This window comes from Carassius carassius, chromosome 29 (genome assembly GCF_963082965.1).
Source record: "Carassius carassius chromosome 29, fCarCar2.1, whole genome shotgun sequence".
In the NCBI taxonomy this organism is placed as follows: Eukaryota; Metazoa; Chordata; class Actinopteri; order Cypriniformes; family Cyprinidae; genus Carassius; species Carassius carassius.
Window position 1 is genome coordinate 18,774,171 of NC_081783.1, and position 24,641 is coordinate 18,798,811.

General features: G+C 37.1%; 1 protein-coding gene across 1 annotated transcript; it reads left to right on the top strand.

Annotated features, from left to right (window-relative positions):
- The first annotated feature begins 5,824 nt into the window (after positions 1 to 5,824).
- vegfba (vascular endothelial growth factor Ba) lies at positions 5,825 to 24,508 on the top strand. Its single transcript, XM_059516189.1, has 8 exons — positions 5,825 to 6,857; positions 10,948 to 10,990; positions 11,712 to 11,908; positions 14,925 to 14,998; positions 18,584 to 18,616; positions 20,033 to 20,113; positions 21,848 to 22,051; positions 22,534 to 24,508. The coding sequence occupies exons 1-8, from the start codon at positions 6,774 to 6,776 to the stop codon at positions 22,553 to 22,555; spliced, it is 738 nt and encodes a 245-aa protein (XP_059372172.1). The 5' UTR covers positions 5,825 to 6,773; the 3' UTR covers positions 22,556 to 24,508.
- Positions 24,509 to 24,641: the final 133 nt, after the last annotated feature.

The window sequence follows — 24,641 nt, forward strand, 5'->3', positions numbered from 1 at the left end:
TCGGGTTGTTAAGATTTTTTTTTAATGTTTTTGAAGGAATTCTTTAATGCGCACCAAGTCTGCATTTATTTGATCAAAAATGCAGTTGTATCATGACAATGCTAATGTATTTGGTCTTGGTGGAATAGATCTGCTATGCTGCTGCTGTTGGTTATTGCTGTTGTTGTAGATTACTGCTGCAATTAAAATACAATAACTTGATGCTGCTATTACATGCACAGATATGGTGCTGTGAGCATACTGCTGTTGCACAAGTAGCATACATAATAACTCGTAGCAGATCTGTACAGGTGGAGCTGGGGAAGGTGGAGGGTTTCAGAGGAACTCTTTAAGTGTGCTATGAAATGCTCCAGTGGATGCTAACCAGCCATTCAAATGTAAAGCAGCAAGCTTATTGGCTCTGTATGCAACACGAACCAATCATTTTGGGCCAGATATAATGTGTGAATATCATCAGTTTGCATTAACGAACAATAAGCCTTTGCAATCTAGAGATTTATGACAGAACTTGGCATCAAAAACTTTTTAATATTGTGAAATAATATTGCAGTTTGAAATAGCTGTTTTGAATTGAATGCATTTTAAAATGTAATTTATTCTGTGATGTCAAAGCTGAATATTCAGCAGTCATCATTACTTCAGTCTTTTTTTTTTGTTCAAAAACACAAAAATAAATCATACGCTTATTTGCTGCTTTATTATTATTGTCAGTGTTGAAAATGTTGATTTTTTTCGGGAACCGTGATACAATTACTTCACAATTCTTTGGTGAATAAAACGTTGAAAATAACAGCATTTATTTGAAATGGAATGTTTTTGTAGCACTATAGATAACTTTACTGTCACATTTGATCATTCTTGCTGAATAAAAGTGTTCTTTTCTTAAAACATAAATAAATAATAATAATAACCCCATAATTTTGATCCATAGCATATACTTCCAAAAGCATTATGATATTTGCTAAGTTAAGCAACACTTGCTATTGCATATTTGATTTGACTCGTTTTTCACCTTGGGGATGATAAAACGGATTAAAACTTGCTCTTGCCCATTGACTTGCTTTGTTTGTTGTTTATTGCCCTACTTTTTAACTCCTCTTAAGCAAACAAAAACCTCTGCTACGTCATTCCCATTTTGCAATGTCCTTTCCTGACATTCTAGAATCCATTACAGCAGAGAAATGTCACAGAAGCCTCACATTCCCAAAGCTTGTGTAGATGTTGATGATCTGGGCTGTTGTGTGACTCCACAGCCTCGGACTCAGTCTGATGTGGTTTTCTGATATGGCATGGGCCCATATGCAGGTGCTCCTCTCTGCTCAGGTCTGATCTTGGAGATACCAGCTTTCAGGAATGAGTCAGGGACAGTTTGGGTGATGTTTTTTTCTGCTTGTCTGTGTCTACAAGAGCATTTGACGTTTTAAAACCAAACTTTTTTAGGGCACCATCTGGAGAGACTTCACAGAAACACCAGCAACATAACCCACAGTTCAGCAGTATCAATAGTGAAATCTTGTGACCTTGGCCTGGTTTGTTTATTTGGATATGTGATGACTGGACCTTCTCTCCAGACCACTCTGGGTTTTCCCGAAGGCCTTTAGATTATACTCTGAAAGGGGTTTTTGCGGTTGTCAGCTTTAATGCTGTAAGCAGTCCAGGAGAGATAGAACAGCCTGCATTCCAGCAGCCCACATGAATTGTTTTTTTTTTTTTTTGCTCTGTATAACCCAAACATACCTGTGGGTGATGTTGAGGGTCTTCACATGCAACCAAAGTCGAGTGGGCTCAGGTTTGTTAGTTTGTTAAATCAATCAGTTCAGATGCTGTTCAACCTAATTATTTCAAATTTACACCTGAAAATAGTCAAAGTAGTGATTTCTAAAAATGCAAAAATGGTAGAGGATCAAATGAAGTTTGGAGTTTGTCCACTTACAAAGAAATTAAGGGTCTATAATTTTTATGGTAGGTTTATTTGAATGGATAGAGACAGAATACTGACCAAAAAATCTGGAAAAAAAATACACATTATATAAAGGTTAGAAACTGAATTGCATTTCAGTGAGTGAAATAAGTATTTGATCCCCAAGCAAAACATGAATTAGTACTTGGTGAAAAAACCCTTGTTGGTAAGCAAAGACATAGGAGGTTTTTTGTAGTTGGTCACAAGGTTTGCACACATCTCAGGAGGGATTTTGGTCCACTCCTCTTTAAAGATCCTCTATAAATCCTTAAGGTTTCTTGGCTGTCATTTGGCGACTCGAAGTTTCATCTCCCTCCATAGATTTTCTGTAGGATTGAGGTCTGAAGACTGGCTATGCCACTCCATAACCTTAATGTGCTTCTTGAGCCAATCCTTTGTTGCCTTGGCGGTATATTTGGGGTCATTGTAATCCTTGAAGACTTATCCATGACCTGATCTCTGGGAGAAGGAGGCTCTTGTCCAAGATTTAACAGTACATGGACCTGTCCATTTGCCCTTCAATGCGGTGAAGTCGTCCTGAACAGCCCTAAAGCATAATGTTTCCACCTCTGTGCTTGACTGTAGGGATGGTGTTCTCCAAACAGAGCGCGTTGAGTTTATGCCAAAGAGTTCAATTTTGGTCTCATCTGACCACAGCACTTTTTACCCAAGCCTTCTCTGAATCATTCAAATGTTCATTGGCAAACTTTAAATGAGCTTGTACAGTCGTGGCCAAAAGTTTTGAGATTTACATAAATATTAGTTTTCTAAACGTTTGCTGCTAAACTGCTTTTAGATCTTTGTTTCAGTTGTTTCTGTGATGTTCTGAAATATAATTACAAGCACTTCATACGTTTCAAAGGCTTTTATCGACAATTACATGACATTTATGCCAAGAGTCAGTATTTGCAGTGTTGGCCCTTCTTTTTCAGGACCTCTGCAATTCGACTGGGCATGCTCTCAATCAACTTCTGGGCCAAATCCTGACTGATAGCAACCCATTCTTTCATAATCACTTCTTGGAGTTTGTCAGAATTAGTGGGTTTTTGTTTGTCCGCCCGCCTCTTGAGGATTGACCACAAGTTCTCAATGGGATTAAGATCTGGGGAGTTTCCAGGCCATGGACCCAAAATTTCAACATACTGGTCCCCGAGCCACTTAGTTATCACTTTTGCCTTATGGCACGGTGCTCCATCGTGCTGGGAAATGCATTGTTCTTCACCAAACTGTTGTTGGATTGTTGGAAGAAGTTGCTGTTGGAGGGTGTTTTGGTACCATTCTTTATTCATGGCTGTGTTTTTTGGCAGAATTGTGAGTGAGCCCACTCCCTTGGATGAGAAGCAACCCCCCACATGAATGGTGTCAGGATGCTTTACTGTTGGCATGACACAGGACTGATGGTAGCGCTCACCTTTTCTTCTCCGGACAAGCCTTTTTCCAGATGCCCCAAACAATCGGAAAGGGGCTTCATCGGAGAATATGACTTTTCCCCAGTCCTCAGCAGTCCATTCACTATACTTTCTGCAGAAGATCAATCTGTCCCTGATGTTTTTTTTTTGGAGAGAAGTGACTTCTTTGCTGCCCTTCTTGACACCAGGCCATCTTCCAAAAATCTTCGCCTCACTGTGCGTACAGATGCGCTCACACCTGCCTGCTGCCATTGCTGAGCAAGCTCTGCACTGGTGGCACTCTGATCCCACAGCTGAATCCTCTTTAGGAGACGATCCTGGCGCTTGCTGGACTTTCTTGGATGCCCTGAAGCCTTCTTTACAAGAATTGAACCTCTTTCCTTGAAGTTCTTGATGATCCTATAAATTGTTGATTTAGGTGCAATCTTAGTAGCCACAATATCCTTGCCTGTGAAGCCATTTTTATGCAATGCAATGATGGCTGCACACGTTTCTTTGCAAGTCACCATGGTTAACAATGGAAGAACAACGATTTCAAGCATCACCCTCCTTTTAACATGTCAAGTCTGCCATTCTAACCCAATCAGCCTGACATAATGATCTCCAGCCTTGTGCTCTTCAACATTCTCACCTGAGTTAACAAGACAATTACTGAAATGATCTCAGCAGGTCCTTTAATGACAGCAATGAAATGCAGTGGAAAGGTTTTTTTGGGATTAAGTTAATTTTCATGGCAAAGAAGGACTATGCAATTCATCTGATCACTCTTCATAACATTCTGGAGTATATGCAAATTGCTATTATAAAAACTTAAGCAGCAACTTTTCCAATTTCCAATATTTATGTAATTCTCAAAACTTTTGGCCACGACTGTAAATGCACTTTCTTGAGCTGGGTGATCTTTGGTGGCTCTGCAGGATTTCAGTTCAAGCTCCTCCCGTGTAGTTCAGGGCTGATCCCTCACCTTTCTCATGATCATCTTTAACCCATGAGGCAAGATCTTGTACAGAGCTTGAGACCGAGAAGATTGATGGTTATTTTGTATTTCTTCCATTTCTGAATAATCACACCAACAGTTGTCTCCTCCTCACCAAGCTTCTTGCTGATGGTCTTGTAGCCCATTCAAGCCTCATGCAGATCTACAATTTTGTCTCTGACATATTTTGACAGCTCTTTGGTCTTGCCCATGGTGGTGGGAGAGGTTGGAATAGAAGATACAGATTGTGTGGACAGGTCTTATTCACCTAATGAGCTGACATTAGGAGGAACTTCTTAAAGTGACAGGACTAATCTGTGTTCCACATGTACACATAACCAATCTGTGGGAGCCAGAATTCTTGCTGGTTGGTAGAGGATCAAATACTTATTTCACTCACTGAAATGCAAATCAATCTCTAACCTCTATATAATGTGGGGTTTTTTTCTGGATTTTTTTTATTTATTTATTTATTTATTTATTTATTTATTTTTGGTCCACTTTATCCATTAAAATAAACCTACCATAAAAATTACAGACCCTTGATTTATTTGTAAGTAGACAAATTTACAAAATCAGCAGGGGATCAATTAAATATTTTCCCCACTATATCACATAAATCGTAATACGAGTAGATAAGTCAAAACATTGAATTATTGTAAATTAAAATTGTAATAAAAAAATTAAATGATCATTAACATATACACAAGTCTTTCAAAACCTGATACTTTCTTAAATTTTGTATTATAAATTATTTAAAATGTCCAAGCTGCTCTTTTCCATACTTTGAAGCAAATGCCATGGCTACCAGGGTTGTCAGGGTACAAAATCTTACTAAAATTTCAGTCAAACCTATGTTTTTTCACAATAATTAGATTTTATTTATTTATTTTTTGGAGCTTAACATTTCCTGTTCCCATTTATTTTTATATTATGAAAACGGATCACAAATTTTACTAATCTGTTATGTTTTAATTATTATTATTTTACAGTTTTACGTAAGAAAGATATGAAAGGACAAAGTAGATAAATGTGGGCATATGAACTGTCCCTTTATGTTTCATTCTTCCGCAGGAAAATATAGTCCCGGTTCTCTATGGTGCTGCGCAGTGATATAGTAGCTAGGTGAACAGGTGTTTCGCGTCGTAGCCGTTTCTCCACTGTAAAAATGTTTTAATAACCTTATAATGTGATTCAAGGGGTAACTGCTTTTTTTCAAGTAATTATTAAATATGACGGAATCAACCGGCCTACACTAGGTAGCTAGACCTTCTCAGGAGACAGATTTAACTCCTTTTAACTGTTTACCTCCGCTATATATCAATCAAGCCACATCCAGAAACGAAACTAGTCGTTTCATAATTACCATCCTGTCTGTTTGTAAAGGATAAATTATTTGCAAAATGCAAGCTTCCTTTAAAAAAGAACCCAAAACACCCTGACAGGGAAAAGCACTCAAAATAGACAGGGGCAGTCGGTTAATAATTGCCCACCTCGCAATGCGCGAGCATTACACCTGTGCTGTCCTGCGCGCGAGCAAAGTCTGCGCGTCAGGAGGAAAAAAAGAAAAGTTCCACGAGCGCGACGGTGACGCGCGCAGAGAGTTGCGGAGCGTGTGAGTCCTGAAGGGCAAATAAGAGACTGGAGAAAACGACCTTAACCATATCAAGGTCCATTTCTCTCATTCTTATTCCCTATATGCGCATGTGCTTTATATTGCGCATGTTGACAGTGTAGATTATTTATATGTCGAACATTTTAATTCAAAGATCTTGTGTCTGACAAGCAAAGCGTCATCATGGGTTCTGGTGGGCACGATTTCTCTGGTGACCAACAGTAGCACGGGATGTGCTGCACAAAGCGTGTCTGAAATGCCAGACGGGAGACACAGAGACCTTCAGGAGGCTCATAACATCGATTCTTGAGGATATATTTATTTGTACCGGATATATTTCTCTGGACCACAAGGACGTACTCAAGTGCCACCGGGAATTTTGCTGCGAGGGAGCCGGTATAAATGAAATGCGCGGAATGCATGGAAAACTCTCCTGTAAAATAACATATATTGGGATTTATTGTAGCTAGCTATTTATAATAAATACGCCCTACGACCATCTTGAGCCTCTCAGAAGCCTGATTTTAAACTCAACTAGTCTGTGTTGTCTATTGGTTCATTTACCTACTTTAAAACTTAAGATATTTCATTTTTGTCTTTTTTTTTCTCGTTAAGCCATGACAGGGATGACAATTGCCTTGTTTTTTGAGAATCTACTGAGTAAATTGTCATTGCTTGAATTAAAGATGTTGGATTCGGATGTGAAAGTGGAATAATCATTCATAGAGAAATAACTGCAGTAAGGACTGGACGTTGGACCTGCTATATATTATTTACACAACTATTTCTGACTTTTCTTGGTGAACTCAAACAATGGGGATCAAGCTGAGAGTTATTCTGGGGATGTTTCAGTTCGTCTCACTTACCAGAATATCAACACAATGTGCCAAAACACCGGTAAGAACATGTTTTAAATTATAGTTATAATAATTATGATATATTTGTTATTTAAAATATTAGACAGTAGCATTGCAGTGCTCCTAACCTACTTATTTTAAAGCGTTTAGTCTTCATTATATATATAATGTCTTTAAGCTTAAATTTAATTAATTAAGCTACTCTGGTCTGGCTGTTTTTTTTTATCACACACTTGATAAGTATCTTTTAATTCCACAATGTTGCTTGTAAAATGCACTTTATAGAGCTGAGTTAATGCACAACACTCTTCTGGGCATTTTATGTGTTGAAATAACCTGACGGTCATTGACGTTTGGCAGGATGGGAAAGGTGCTGCTTTTAAAGATGTAATGCTTTGATAAAAGCCACCTATTAAGTTATCAGTAGACATATGTTTTATGTTTAGCGTTGTCTGAGAACACATTAAAGCGAGCTGAGGGTGTCAAAGTCAAAGAGCACATCATGGGGGTGTGGCCTGTATCCTAAAATTAATACAATGTGATGCATTAATAGTATATCAATATAATATAATGCTATAATATTTAAAGATTAAAAAAAATCTATATGAATTAAATATTTAATATGCTTATTTTTATGTATTTTTGGGTGAAAATTATATGTGCTTATTAAAAATCATTTTAATCGTTTTTAAGCATTTTAATAGGTTTAGATATTTAATTAATATACATGTATTGTAGTATGTTTGTGTACTACTTTTTTTTTTGGCTGGGTCTCAGAAGGATAGACAGTGACGCACGTCTTTTCTTTATCTTCACTTAAACAAGCTTTTGTCAACATTACAGCCATCAGGCCAGCATACGACACATATTGTTAGCACCAATAGCGTCGCGAGATGATATAGTAGGCAGGATAGCATAATGCACTGAATTGCGCATCTCCGTTATTCGCAAGCGCAGCGGTATGTGGTCCGGTGTACGTGTGACCGGAGCTCTGCTTTATGGATGCATATCATAAGTCTTCGTAATGATGCAGCTCCCCTCATCGTTTGTCTTGTCGTGTTTAGCCGAAACTTGGTTTATTTATTTTAGACTGCAGTTTGGCTCTAGTATATTTAATTTGATGATGCTGAAGATGCTGTGAAATGTAAACCTTCCGACTGTTGCATTGCATTACATTGCATGCTGCCAGTCTTGGTGTAAGCGCCCCTCAAATTCATGGTAAGGTATGGCATGGTTTTCAGAATTCTAACCTTGTGACCTTTAGGTTTTCTCTGTCACTTGCACAGCTAGGTGGGCAGTGATCAGGGTTGCCAGATCCCAGACAATTGTAATGCCCAAAGCCGATTTAAAACTCACCCAAAAGGAAAATTGACTTCAATAGTTTTCACTCAGACATTGCTAGTAAGTTTCACAAGTAGCTACAAAGAGTAGCCAATAACAAGGGAATTATTTTGGTACTTTGAATTCTTCCTTTACATTTTTATCTTTTAATTTTCAGCAGTTTTTTCTCCTTATTCCTTAAAGGGAGGTTCCACCCCAAATTGAAAATGTTGTCATTAATCAGTTCGTCTCCTCTGTTTCTCTCCATATCACTGCAGTGCCATTTTGAAGATTATGAACGCAGGCAGTATACGCTCTTCTGAGTCAGCGGAGCCACAGGATATGTTTTTAATGTATATTTACACTTTGATTTGAAAGAAAACAGAGCAAACTTGTGGAACGGCTGACTCTGAAAAAGGCATGCTACCTGCCTTCAGCTCATAATCTCCAAAATGGCGCTACGGTGAAGTGGAGAGAAGCAGAGGAGAGGAATTGTCAAATAAAGTCATTATTTTCTTTGTGTACAATGCCTCCTGGTTTTCATCCAAAATATCCTAAATTGTGTTCCGAAGACGAACAAAGCTTTTACGGGTTTGGAACGACATGGGGGTGAGTGGTTAATGACAAAAATATAATTTTGGGGTGGAGTATCCCTTTAAAATGTGAGTAACAAAAATGAATAACACTGTCACAATGTGATACACTGCCATATACATCCATAAAATGCTATGTCGATAAATTTGTTTTTACATGCTGTACTTTTACTTTTTCATTTCTTGTAACCCATTGGAGTTTGTACTCAATTAACTCAATATTTTCTTCCAAACTCAGGACCATTATTAATAGCCCACAATAGCATTTTCTTTTCATTCGCTCTTATTCCTGCAGACACTCTTGTTCTGTCTTCACACGAGCATCCATAATGCCAAACTCAGTTAACCCGCCTTTAAAATCCAATTCCTGATGTGGGCAAAGCTCACATAATCTCTAGATTGTGAGGTGACATCAAACATGCCGCCCGTAATTTCTCTTTATACTTGAGGTCCTTAGGTTGGCATATATTCATTAAAAGGATCAAAACACATGAAGTAAAGATAGTAAAACATAGTATAATACTAAAAATATTTATCTGCATTGTTCTTTGTCTACAGAAAAAAAATTTGCAACTGCGGTTTATAAAAACATAGGCCAAAAAAACTTTACCACAAATTGCATTTTCAAAATAGTCCAAATGTGCGGGAAAACCACGACACTGATGCTGATGTCTAGCATTTTCTGTATGCAATCCAGCATGTGCAGTGCAGTCTGAGACCACTAGTGAAATACATCTGCTTAGTTTTTTTGAGTGGGTATTAAACAATATAGGTGAATTTCAGAACATAATAATATTCAGTTTGTCTCTTTTTGCTTTAGTGACTGCAGTACTATAACTGACATGATGGTCACAAAACCTGATGATCGTGTTCTCCGGCATGATTTGAGATCATTCAAAGAGCATCTTGTGTTTCAGCAGAAGAAAAAACCTTTTGTAGAAAGAATTTATCATGCTTAGTGTCAGAAATTGGTTATGTGTGACATTGTAAAAAATGATTTCTGGAAGATAGTTTGAAGTAAATTAAACAAGGATTACTGGAGTATATATTTAAAAAATATTATCTCAGTCTTTCTGAGTGTGTTTCTTTCCATTTATGTGTTACTAGCAATTTCTGGGTGAAAATAGTTTCAAAGTATTAAAACTACACCAATTTTTATTTTGTATTTTTTCAGCGAGGTCCAGAATTTTACATCATATTTTTTCTCTAGTTGTAATTCTTGAATTACTTAAACATTCTGTTTAATTTCAGGTTTAAATAAAAAAAAACATTTTCCATGTGGTCTCAGACTTGGATCAGCAATAGCAGTGCCTGATACCTGCTGTTCATTTTGAACACCTCAGTTCTTAAATCTCGAGTCCATTCACAGATGCCAGACTGACCCATGGGCCGCAGGTGGAGGGGATTGTGGGAGAGCGAGGCAGCCGAGCTGATGATTGGTACTCAAACTCAAAGGCTCTTAGAAAGAAAGGGCTGATGCAGCCAAATCCAGCCAACTGCTGCTGCAAAAAAACCTGGCATTGCTGTGATTTTCAGTGTGTGCATTTCAGAGAGACAAAGTGAATGTTAATATGTGTGTGAAAGTGTGTGTGTGCCAGTCGCCTTGCCAGCTCTGAGCTGGCTGCTGTATTTCACAATGGCACCGAGGCAGGAGGTAGATGAGGAATTGACTGACTGAACCCTCATATTGCAACACAGAATCAGCAGATGCCTCTCCACACATCACTACCATGCAATGATCTGCCTGTTTTCTGATTATTATTGCTCTAAATTGCATTACATTTATTTGATGTCATCATTATAGAATAAATGCACAGAAACACACGGAATACACTGAATGTGCTGGCCTATATCAGTGTAAAATCACTTATAATAAGATTGTCATGCATGCTTAGATAAACTACCCACACAGTAAGCAGTCAGACATGGTGCAAGCAAGCCATGTATGTGTGTGTTGTTTGCACTGCAGTGCAAAGTCTGCTTTCTCCCTCAGCGGTGACCTTGTTCCAGAATGAGGGGCGTGTTTGTGAACATGTGCTAACATACACCTTTATGCTGCTCTGGCACAAATAAACACTAGAAATGCATTATGAGAAAATGTTTTCAGCATTATGTTGACTTGAATCAGCTCTTCATGGCACCATAAAGAGTGTGTGCTTTTGTTATTGTCTTTGCTGAATGTTGTGTCTGACGTTTTGTCTGTGTCCTTTCCTCTAGTCAGACCACTGGATGCCAACAGAGAGCCATAAATCTGGAGAAGGTATTGAGCCTTGCTTTCTTTTGTTATCTTATTATCATAGGTGCATTACTGATTTAGTTAGGTTATATAATATATAATAAAACGACTCATTCTGGTCCTCAGTGCTCATGGCAGAATATCTCTTTGGGAGCTATTATGTCATTACATTGCACCAATAAATTCGCCTACAGTAAAAGTTTGGGAAATTTTCTTTTTGTTTTAAATAAAATCCTTTAATTCAGCAAGGATGCACTGAATCTAATTAAATCAAGAAATCAAAAGAAGAATCATAAAAAATGATTATTTCATGAAATATATTAAAGCAGCAGCACAGCTTTATACATGTTCACATGAGAATGGTGCAAGAGAATCACTTAAAAACATTTTGCACCATGTAATGTTTTACAGACAACCAGGCACAGATTTTTTACACTGACAAAAATCATCCTACAGGAATTCTGTTGATAACACATCTAACAGATATTGCACCAATAATTTAGATCCTTGCATCAATATTTATGACTTTTATAAATGTATGTATAATGTAGAATCTATTTATATACATACATGTATAATGTTGTTATCAATTAAAGATGAGGCAGGTTGTCTAATTAACCTTCCAGAATGCATCAATGTAAAGATTGTTCAATAGGATGTCACAGATTCTGTGCTGAACTCGGAACATTCTACAAAGAGACAAGGGTTTTCTTTCTCAGTGTTATTCCTTTATTCTCTCTCTCAGTGGTGAGGTGGTTGGATGTGTATCAGAGAAGCGGATGTCATCCCAGAGAGACACTGGTGGAAGTTTGGCGGGAGTTTCCTTGGGAGACACATCACCTCTTCCTGCCGTCGTGTGTAACGCTGCGCCGCTGTGGAGGCTGCTGCTCAGATGAGGCACTGGAGTGTGTGCCATCACAAACACACACACTTGTAATGGAGGTACATACACACACAATCCAGTGCACTTAATGCAGAGTTCGCACAGGTGCAGTTCCTCACATTGATTATGCTCCATGAACATTCGATATCCAGTATCTTTTTCTATTAATAAATGCCATTTGTTTTGATATTTAGTTATCTAAAGCAATAGTAAAAATGTGACTGAATTGTCCAAATACTTTTTTGGGACATCTGTATATCATTGCATACACCATTGTTAAAAAAAAGTTTGGGGTTGGTAAGAATTTTTTTTTTATGTTTCTGAAATCTCTTATGCTCACAGAGGCTGAATTTATTCGATTAAAAAAAAAACAGACAAAAAACACTACTACTGTGAAATATTATTACAATTTAAAATAACTCTTTTCTATTTTAACATTACTTAAAATAGAATTTATACCTGTGATGCAAATTTGAATATCCTGCAGCCATTACTCCAGTTTTAAGTGTCACATGATCCTTCAGAATCATTCTTATATGTTGATTTGCTGCTTAGGAAACATTTCTTATTATCAATGTTAAAAACAACTGAGCTGCTTCATATTGTAAAAGCAATGTCCTCTAAAATCTTACAGACACCAAACTTTTGAGAAGACGTGCCAGTATGCAGTAATACGATATATCATGGTAATGCATATGCATGATATTGTTATCTTGGGCACTTCTAAATATCATGAATAATTATGCATTACAATTATTCAGAATGTGGGATGCATTTTAAGAATACTTTTTCCATCAACTGGTCAAAATGCACAACACCGCTGTATGCTGCTTGAAAGATGTGTGTGCGCTCTGATGTAAACAAGCAGGCATGAGAAGCACATGGGGGAACACGTGAGAGACGGGCTGAATGAAAGCACATTCACTCTCTGACAGCAGATGGTGCTAAACTGCAGAAAATGCAGCCGTTACCCTGGAAACTCCATAAATAAAGCAGCTGCTCTACTTTCTTAAACATATTTAAATAGATTTAAATAGCCATTCAGGTTTGTGGATTTGCTATGGTGTTCATCACAGCGCTAAATATTTAGGGCCCTATCATACACCTGGCACAATGTTTTGGCAAGGGCAAGGGTTTTTGCTAGTTTCAGTCCGGCGCCGTTCGCATTTTCCCATCCAGCGCCACGTCGTTTAGGCCACGCCTCATTTTTGTGCCCATTGGCATGTTGGTCTAAAAAAGTGTGAGAGGTGTATTCAGGCGCATTCTTGGAGCATTGCTATTTTAAGGAGCTGAAAATAGACTGTGCCATAGACCAGCTCAAACCTGGTCTAAAGTCTGGCGCAATGTTTTTTCTTTGTTATCTAAAGAGCGTACACGCTGCTTATTAAACACAGGGCACACAAACATGCCAAATATTAAAAATTAAAGGATTGCAATGCATAAGATTTTTTTGTAGGCTAATTAACTATATATATAAAAATGCCTACATAATGGATAGTCATCGCATGTATCAGAATTAGGCTATCTATTTGCTCGCACCCGAGCAGCTCCGTTTCATCTCGGAGACGCTTTCTGTCTTTGCGCTTGCCAAATTCCGCCGTGTAAATAGCAAATCCGCCATGGCACGAGCGCAACTGGCTCTTAAAGGGAATGGAAGATGAGACATTGATTGGTTTATTGCACGTTACGCCCAAAAAACACCCATTACTCATTAAGAGAATAGGGACAACCCGTTTAGATCATGCGCCCGGGCAAGCCAACCATTTTTACGTCATTAAAAAAGTGGATTTGGACACACCCTAAATGCACCTGCGCCGTGTGCTTCACACTTTGCGTTTAGATCGTTAAAATAGGGCCCTTAGGCTTAATAGGCTATTAATTTGCTAAGTTTTTTTTTTACATTTTAATCTGGACTACAACATGCCCTAGATATTGCTTGAAAGTGTTTTGATTCTTTATTTTTCGTTCACACTTTACATTAGGGCTTCATTAGTTAACATTAGTTAATTCATTAGTTAACATAGACTGACAATTAAAAATTCTTCTGAACATTCATTAATCTTAGGCATTCAAATATTTAATGACACATTGTTAAAATAGTTGCAACTGTGTTATTTAATGAGCTAACATGGACTGAGACTATGTTTTTAACAAAGATTAAAATCTTTGGTAGCAAATGTAGCTATTGCTCATTGTGAAAGTTAATGCATTAATTAAGGTTAACTAATGAGGTCCTATTGTAAAGTGATACCTATTGGTCTTTATGGTTCTTTTGCACTTTAATCTGTGCACTTTAATAACGTTTAACTTTATATATATTTTCTGTATTGCCTTATTGTATTTAAATACCCAGTTATTTTTGTTATAAGAAAAAAGTTATCAAAACCTGTTATACTGTATTATGGCCACTTTCTTGAAACTAAATGTCAGTATCATGATAATACCTTATACAGTGATAAAAGCATTAGCAATTAATCGCAGCATGAAAATTTGATACCGGCATATCCCTACTTTTGAGAGGTTAATGTACAGTAAAATTCTCTCCATTTTACCACTCACAGAAACACTCCTAGAAACCTTTCACACATACATGTACTATTTTACATTCACATGCTTAATGTGGTGGTATGCAACACTCATATTTCACACTCACTTACATGTATATGTCAGTAATGACAGATTTTTAGGGGCAAAGTACCTCCACACACAAACATACCCCATATAATGCAAGATCTCAAAAGACATGGCTTAGTATGGTGAATAAAACATCCAGAAAGACACACACAGAGGACACACAGCATGAGTTAGTCATAAATATTCAGTGTGGGATGATGAAGTCTCTAGTGTAATGGATCAGGTTGGATCCTGGTCACGTACTATATAGACAGATTGAGGGATAAAAGATGGAGTCATTACTATGCAGAAAAGATTGTGCATCTGTGTGTCTGTGTGTGTGTGTGTGTGGTGTGTGTGTGTGTGTGTGTGTGTGTGTGTGTGTGTGTGTGTGTGTGTGTGTGTGTGTGTGTGTGTATGCATGCATTTAAATGCTGACTCCTGCTCTGTTGAACTCCACAGCTCATGAGGACCTCATACATGAAGCATGAACTTGTGCAGCTGCCTTTTATCGAACATAACCAGTGTGAGTGCAGGTGAGATACATGCTAACATACATACACACAAACTGACCTAGCAATGTCAGTAAAGGCAACGTATCATAGACTTATATTCCCTAGTAAAAAGTCATTTAAAATAACTTTAACTCATACTAAGTATAGTTCAAATATATTAACATATTTACTGACATATCGCTCGAGACTTGATATAAAAAGTATTGTTCAACTTTATTTGGAGTATCACTTGTGCACAATGCCCATTTCTTAATATTAAGCCTAAAATGTGTTTTAATATCACTGTTAACGAGGATTTTTTGACCTTATGAATAATATTGGTCTTTAAATGCATGATATTTAAAGTGTACCTTAAGTATACTTACCATAGTTCCACTTTAGCACAATCAAATATACTTCAGTATATCTTTAGTTGGACTTTTAGTCCAATAAAAGTGCATCAAGTAGAAAATTAGTTGTTCCAATTTAGCAAATTTGAGTACACCAGTTTAGTATACTTAATGTATAATTGAAGGGTATTTTTATTAAGTACATAAATATGGAAATTTATTTGTACACATTGCATGAAATAAATTTACTTTAAATACATTTTAGTATATTTATTTTTTACTAGGTTTGTTTTAATATAATTAATTATTATGAATCACAGACTCTCTCAAACCCTAAGGGGCAGTTCACATGACATGCTCTTGTGTTTAGAAAATTCTAGACAAAGCACTATGAAATGGAACGATAAAAGCTTAACTACTTTTAATTTGATGCACCACCCTAAAATCGTTGTGCTTTTGGTGCCAAACACTAAAAAACAGTGATGCGACATCGAAGACTATGCATTTGAACAGAAATTTAAAATTGGCAAAGAACAAGAGAACATTATCTGGAGTAATAATGCAGAGAATTCAGCTTTGCATCACAGGAATAAATTACATTTTAAAACATACAGAAAACCATTATTTTAAAATTTCTTAATATTACCGTTTTTACTGTATAATTTTATCAAATAAATGTTGCCTTGTTCAGTGTAAGAGACTTCTTTCAAAACATTTTAGAGAATCTTACTGACCCCAAACTTTTAATGGTACTGAAACATGGAGCGAAATTGTAAATAATAAAAAAAGAATTGAATGATAAAAGAGCACAGCATTTGTACATGACTTTATTTATTGTCAGGTTATTAAGCATAATTATTAGAAGATTTACTATATTTATAAACCATTTTACCCTTGAAAATAAGGTTTGGTCAAATTTTGCCGGCTTGTAGGGGGAATTTTTTCCCATAAGAATGGCTAAGTGAACCCACCCACACATACATCCCAATCCCAATCTGACTTTCAGATCACCCCTCACACACACACACACACACACACACACAAATGCACTTCCACCCTGTTTGTCACATGGGGAATGACCCCATCTCCCCATGGAGTACTTCCTGAACCCAGTCACAGAAAGTCGTCACCCCCAAAACACTCTTCTGTTGGCGCGTAGCCGAGCTGTCAACATCAGCTCTTTATCGGCTCATTGTGAAGTTATCCTCAAAAGCCTTTTCAGAGGTTGTGGGGTTCGGATTAAGGCCAGGGGTGGAGCTGAGCATTCGGTAAGAGCATTTATATGCGCTCGCCTCTCTATCCTCTCTTTGTAATACAGATCTGCCCTGTACAAACTGAACTCACCACTGTTGACCAACCTGGAGTTACTTAAACACCCACACCAACCACACAGGCCACCAGTCAACATTAACTGTGTCCAGTCTGAGGCTCACGTTATCATGCGATAAAACATTTTTCTTAACTCATAATGTTTACATTCTCACATTCTAGAACCATTATCTTGTGACTAATATATATGCACTAAAGAAAACTGGTAGAACTAAGCTAGTTACCAGTGGGTGACTAGTTCACCACAGATGTCTGATCATAGACATGAAGATGCAGTTTAAAGCTCTTTTGATGCTTTTATTTCCTCCACAATGATTACATTAAAGTTCAAGAACTGTTGAGCACATAAGTGCCAACAGTTACTTTGTTGTTTCCATGAATGTATGTGTGTGTGTGTGGTCTGAAACAAGCATATAACAACAAAATTAGAATAAATTCATTAAACTCAGTAAATTCATACAATGCAAGGTAGCAAACAAACTTGCTACAACAATCACATGAATATATGAACAAATAGCAAATAGCAAAGTACCTTTGAACAATGAATATAAATCAAACAGAATAAAAAAAATCTGAAAGTCACAGTTAACATGAGCTGAAGTAAATATGAAGCAACTTGTCCCTTTTCTTTCACCCACTCCATGAGGGTCTATTTCTACAAGACACTAATCACCACCACCTGCTGGAAATGGGTGGAGCATAGCGTCTTTACGTTGCTGTGTTGACAGCGCAATCAAACACTGGCTGATCGCCAGAAGACTTCAAACTAAAAGTGCATTTACAGTGGGCCTTTTTAACATGCACAATCAAGTACTACTTATGTAACAGACTTTATTTGATTCTGTTATAATGCACTAATTCTGGATGTACGGGTGCTCTTTATGTGTGTGTGTGTGTGTGTGTGTAATGCATTTATCCCCCCTGGGCTTGCCGTAGATAAGCAATGGGCATGGGCATGAAAATTTGTTGAAAATGTACTTATGCTCAGGTCAAGCAAGATGTAGATGAATTTTTTTTTTTGCCTCACAACAGATTTGGAGTAATTTGGCATTACATCTGATCAATTGCTCACCAATCAGTCCACATAGGTGCCATCAGTATGAGAGACTGTTTGGTAAACACATCACAATAATCCACAAGTAATTCACACCACTCCAGTCCATCAATTATCATCTTGTGAGATGAAAAGCTGTGCTTATAAATTATGACTCCATTATGATGGCACCCATTGACTGCAGAGGATGTATTGGTGAACAAGTGCTAAATCAAATGCTTTCTTCAAATCTGTTCCAATGAAGAAACAAACAAATCTATATCTTGGATGGCCTGAAGGTGAGAACATTTTCAGCTAATTAAAAAATTTGGGGTGAATAATTACTTTAACTTCTCTTGAAAAACTGATAGAATCACTAAAAGCAAAGAACATTTGGAAAGTTTAGAAATCAGTCCATTTTGGGTTAGGTTGTCTGTTTTGCACTGTAAAGTTTTGGATATTATTATTATTACAAATTTGTGTTGCGACAGTTAATAGAAGGCACTAGTTTAACAATTGTTAATTAATAATAAGACATTATAAATTGCAAAACCTTTTGTAAAATAATCATATTACTCACAAAATTCAATGTAATTTGCAGCACAGCAAAACTAGATTTTGTTCTCATTGTAAGTGCTTAAAATAACTTGATTTATGTATGCATGTAGTTTTGTTGCTTTTGCGTTGCACCACTTGCTCTCAGAGTGGAAATAATTGATGCTCGCTTTTTTTTATCAGCACAGAACAAGTTAAGCCCCCAGAGTTGAATACTTATTGTTATGGGTTTATTTAAAATGATAAGATATGAGCAATAATAACAGCATTTAAATGTTCCTATGCTGTGATAATATTTGATCTTTTTTAATTGTAAATTTCATTATCATTTTGTTTTTACTGTCTGTCTTTTCCCTACAGGCTAAAAGCAAATCTTTATGCAGAGCCAACAAGGTAAATTGCTCAATTGTGTTTGTTTGTGTGCGAGAGAGAGAGAGATGTGAAGGTTCAACAGCAGTATGAACACCATTTGCCCTCTTTTCCCTTTGCCACACTGCAGACACACTCACACACACACACACACACACACACACACACACACACACACACACACACACACAACTCCATGGAGATGGTTGAATGGTGAGTTAATTGTGTGTGAAAGGCAGAAGTGGTTCAGTCTGTTCAGCTCTGATACTAGTTTAGGCAGACCCTAATGTTCAAGAGAACAGCTACTGCTTTTTCTAAATATCTTTTTCACAGTCCTGTCCAAGACACTCTTGACAAAAAACACAAATCAGATTGCTTAGAAAAGTAATTGCACACTCCTCAGGGAGCCACACGATTTGAGGCATCATTCAGGCATCATTCATGTCTGTTGCACAAACCGTGTGGGATGATGTTTTATATTTAGATTTTTCAAACAACTAATGATACTTTTGCACCACTATTTTTGACCATTTCATTCCAAGATTGAGCCATGTTCAAGTGTGTATGCCAACAATAATATATGCCAATTATAACCAATAGTGGCATTAGAACTGTGATGAGAGCAGGCAGTAATTAATAAAAAATGTATTTAAGTAGGATGTAGTATGTGAACTTGGCATTGGTCCTCATGTTCACACTTCTCTTTGCTGTGAAATCAGTTTTTACAAGTAATTCTCCCCTTTTATTGCCAAAGGACAGTCAGTCTGTTCATTAAATGTGGATTTTTTTGTTTTGTTAAAATTTCCAGTGAGTTCATGTCAGTAGAATATGTTTATGTAGACAAAGATACCTTACCTTAGTAATGCCCAGGATACAATGTATGATTTTGGGCTGTCCCAGACAAAAGACAACCAACATGAAACGAATACTTTCATTGTGATTCAATATGTGTCATCGTCATACATTCTACGTCGCACCCAAGTTTTATTAGATCTATGTCGCACATGTGATTTGAAATGATCTCATAAGACTGTCTGTAGAGGACATGAAACACTGCATTTGTAATGTCTCACAGTTTGTGTGTGTGTGTGTGTGTGTGTCCAGCTGGCGTGTGTCTTGCACTGTTGGAAGGGAGTCAGAACCTAGAACCCTCCTTTGTTGGGAAACGGAACAGAACATTCATTTTATTGCTTAATTAGGCCACTGGCCCCTGAGGAGCCTCACCGAGACCAGGGCTAAAAAGTCACAAGAATTAAGACTTGATAAAGGCATCTCGAGACTCTCCGAATGAAATCTCTGAATTAAAAATGTGAAATACAGTTTAATACTTTTTATGTTGACATAAGATGTTTGTGTAAACACATTTTAGCTGAGTCATGATCATATTGTACATTATTTATCTATTTATTTTTAATAATGATTACATTTTGTATTTTTAAGGCAAGGCCTACAGACAGCAAGAAAAGGTAAAAAGCGGCAAAGGGGGAAACCAAAGCGAAAGAAACACATGGGGAAAAAGCCGTAAGTTCATTATTTCCTATTGCAAAAGAATACGTCCATGTTACATAACTTTGTTTTAATTTTTAGTTAAAATTTTCATTATTTTTTAATTTTAAGTAAAATGTTCTTAAAACAAGATAAATGTACTTGAGAAACAAAACTGCATAAAATCTTAGGACATCTTCAGAGTTAATTTTATTAAGTGACAAATTGTGTTTAAGCACACATCTAACAAAATATAGTGAGGGATATGCTTAAAACAAGAAAAAAAGAGATGTTATTGATATTGTACTTATTTTTACTTCTCAAATGAATCTAATTTTCAGATTGTTTTTACTGGAAAACAAGTAAAAAATAATAATGAATAAAAATTAAAAGAAATCCCCCCTGAATTTTAAGATGTACTTCAGTATGGAATAGCATATTTATTTACCATGGTAAATGGGTTCAAAGAATACCATGGTACATTTTGGTACCTTTTTGTCATTGTAAAAATCACAAATGATAAGACATTTAATAGAAGCAGTTTAGCAATATGCTTAGTAATTAATCTTTGTCTTGCCTTTATTTATGTAGTACCATCAATATTATTAAATATTAAAATCTATTTTGAAGTAAAAATGTACATAAATCCCATAGATGAGCTTCTTGGCAATGAGAGCTGAAGATTTTCCTTGAAATCCCTCTTTTTCATACGTTTATGCATGCAACATTGACTTCTACTCAGGCAACAATTAATTAATTCTGGTCAGGGAAAGACTTCCTTTTCTACTTTTGCATTTTCGTCATTGGTTTTTGGTGAGGGCAAGTGGAGGGCGCTTCTTTTGGACTGACTTTCCCTCCCTGCTATCCATCATCTACTCCTCCATGGATGGAGTCAGTGGCAAGTGTGAAATCAGGCTAATTTGGCAGCCAGAACGCCCCTCCCTTTTCCTCGGCCTCCCTTCAGCCTCTCAAACCACTTCCACACAAAGATTGATTTTCTTACTTAATTAACTCTCACCCATACACTTCTCTCCAGTTTTGGTTTAGTTAAAAAAGGGAAGAGGGAAAAAAAGAGCCCCATTAGCCCACCATCCCATCAGAGATGTCACAAATGAGACATCAAAGAACTGACATCCACAGACACAATCCAGAGTATATCTGTCGTGCCGTCCAAAAAGAAGATCAGGGCTCTGCATGATCAGAATGCATTATGGGCCTTTTTGTGCTTGCTACTGAATTTAATTTCAAGCCTAATGTGGAGATGCAGGCTTGGGTCTGGTTTTGCAAAGTTAATGATTGCAAGAACGACGTGCTCTTTGTCCATTGTAGCCGTTTTACATAATTCTCTTGGAGCCGGATTTGTCAGAACCAGTATTATAATCAGAATTGTGTTACTCAATTACTTGGAGTCTTTTCTACTATTTTAAAATTCCTCCTGACTTGAGGACTTCTTTACAGTTTTCACAACTTGAAACTGAAATCAAAGAATAGTTTGCCAAAAATGACATTGTGTCATAGTTTACTTATTCTCATACTGCACTCTCAGAAAAAAAAGATGCAAAAAATTTCACCTTTGTACTGTATTTACTCCTAAAAGATGGATATTAGTACATATCCATGCTTTTTGAAAGATTTTGTAACTTTTTAATGTAAAATAAATAATAACGAAATGTTTATGTTTGGTCCAACTGTTCCTTTAAGACACATGAATGTTGCATGACTCTTTATTTCACACCAACAGCTGATTTTTTTCTCTTCTTGTGCCAACAGGACTCTCGTGCCAACTACACCCCCTCCTCCTCCGCCTCCCACTCTACCGCCTAGCTCCGCCCCTCCACCACCTGCCGGAGAGGCGTGTCCACCGTGCCCCACCCGCAGGATGACATCACAGCTTCCCTCTTGTGAATGCAGGTGCAGTTTGAGGGAGGTGAGCTGTACAAAAAGAGGGAAGACACTTAACCAGCACAGCTGCCGGTAAACACACTCACACACACACACACACACATATATGTATATATATATAACTTATTCAAATGTGGCTTATTGTGCTAAAAATATACCCTCACACACAATGGCATGCCCTCCATTTGGAAGTTTATTGCACAAGGAAGTGTTTCTCAATCAGTGACCTGCAGAAAAGAAAATGCATTTGTTAGCATTTGCAACACACACACACACACACACACACACACACAGTTCTTTATACATAAACACAGACTAAACATGACAAAACATATTTGATAGTATCTGACAAACACACAGTATTGACTGTATTTCTGTATTTATATATATATTATTTCTTTAAAAAACATTTAAAACTTTACCAGTCCTGAACTTTTGAATTGTATTTTAACAATTTTAATGCATTACCATTGTGGTTACTATTGTTTATGAAAGGCTTGAAGTAAAGTGTTGACCAGTATTTTTAACATGAGTAATCTCTTATTCTCTTTCAGATGTGAAACCCAAAGCGAATAGTGAAATCAAACCACCCGTATAATCCACCGCTCAAACTTTGCACAGCTTTAAGGAGGTCAAAGGTTTGCTTATTCTTTTGTCATGGACTCTGAAGTTTGGGTCTCACGCAGAAAAAAAGTTTGCATTTGAGAACAAACCACAGACCCACCCCCCTGGCCCATCTGGCTATGTCCCACACACCATTACGACAGTATTAGATCCATATTCATTCATTCTGTACCGTGTGTGTGTACGGAATATCACAAGATCCTACTATAGAAGCTTTTTGCCATTATGATCCAAACTTCAGACCACCTTTAACCATTTGACACTGTATTATGGACATTGAATGGGTCAAGCGTATCGCCATTGAGCTTTATCCAAAACCAGTTTGGGATTTTGTTCAGCTTCATGTAGGCATGGACACACAGCTAGGCTGATGCTAAGGATGACAAGTGTGCTGAGAACTTTCAAAGGGAAATCTGAATAAGGAAGAAGTCCTTTTTTTCTACCAAACTACTTAAAGTGGAGAGTTTTTGATGGGATGGATGTTGACAGACCTTCAGTGTTGAGAGAACTCAAGTGTTTCGCTACACAAACAGAGTATCTCATCCTGAGAACATCCCCGGTGTGTCCTTCTGACCCTCCTCGTGTGATAAATGGATGGATGGGTCGATTAGACGGATCGACGGGTGTCTGTGTGGTCTGAATTGTGCATAATAAGGATCTGTGCGTCTATCCTAATTTATTCCTGGCCTCTATAAGTCCATAATGTGGCTTCACAGACTGTATCAATGAGTCTTTTTTGTGTTTGTTTGATTTGCTTTTTGTTCGGTTCCTTCCTTTGGGAATTGAAAGCTTTTTCCCACTGGCTAGCCAGTGAGAGGAATGCCAATCGTATAGAAACCTGGCTATATTCCATTGGTGCTCACCAAACACAAGTCTCTCTCTCCCACACCCCCGATCACACTCATTTTTTGTCTCTTTTTTTTATCCCTTTTCACTTCATCTGTCGCTTTTTCATTCTTTCTCCCTCCACACCCACACACACACACACACACACACAGTCATGCGTACACATACAAATGCAAACAGGTAAATATAAGCTTTTCTGTATTGATACTGAAAGAAGAATTTATTTTATCTATCTTATTAATTTTGTAAAGAATACTAATGTTATTGTAGTCCATTTTGTTTTAAAGAATGTTTCTTTTGTGTATCTCTGTTAATCCAACCTATAGCGTCAGACTGGGTGGCCGGCCGTGTGTTGAATATGAGTAAATGCTCTGAAAGTCTTTAGGAAAAGGGAAATGCTCATTCTGTTTGTGTTTTGTGTCTTAATCATCTCACAGCGTTGGGAGTATGATGTATTTATTTTTTATATTGAAATGCATTTTGTATTATGCTTTGCCCTGTTTCTTTTGGGACATTTAGTTATCTGCTGCGGCTGATGATTCAAGAATATTCAGTATTTTTGGCAGATTTCCTCAGAATCACGCAGATCGGATAATGTAGCTGTCAGTCAATGTTGAGGATTGTCAGTTTCCATCAGCCGCGAACATGAAAGAATCACTTTTTTATTTAAAATTTTTTATGGTGGTCATTTAACCAAACACTTCTTTCCACCATATATGTAGCATTATTGAATGAAATATGAATTCCAAAAGCAAGGCTGAACTCACTTTAAGTGATTTCTCAGATTATTTGTTTAGCCATTATCTGCAATAATGTAAATTATTAGGATCCCTCAGTACCCTTTCACTCTTCAATCTACAGAGATATAAGATATCCACGAGTTGTCAGCATTCCCAAACTAATGATCTGTGTTAAAGTCAACATGAAATTTCATTAGCAACCCTTTTTACTGCAGTATATTATGTGGCTTTAATGAAACTGGTCTTCAGTGAGAAAAGATATATAGGGTGGCAATTAATTGTATGCATTGGCAGTTTGTTGAATGTTGCACTGAAAAAAACAGTGCAACAATGTGAAAAGTGCTGTTCCAAAACAAAATGGAGCTAAACCTGAATGTTAGTTTGCCTAAATAGCTGTTGGACTATTGGTTAGCATTATCCAATAGTTCATGTAGTATAAGTGACATCAGCTG

Bases quoted from the DNA above. Each gene is read 5' to 3' on its own strand.
- vegfba (XM_059516189.1), top strand. From the start codon at position 6,774: ATGGGGATCAAGCTGAGAGTTATTCTGGGGATGTTTCAGTTCGTCTCA. The intron at 6,858-10,947 runs GTAAGAACATGT...CCTTTCCTCTAG, and splicing joins CACAATGTGCCAAAACACCG to TCAGACCACTGGATGCCAAC. The intron at 20,114-21,847 runs GTAAGTTCATTA...TTGTGCCAACAG, and splicing joins AAACACATGGGGAAAAAGCC to GACTCTCGTGCCAACTACAC.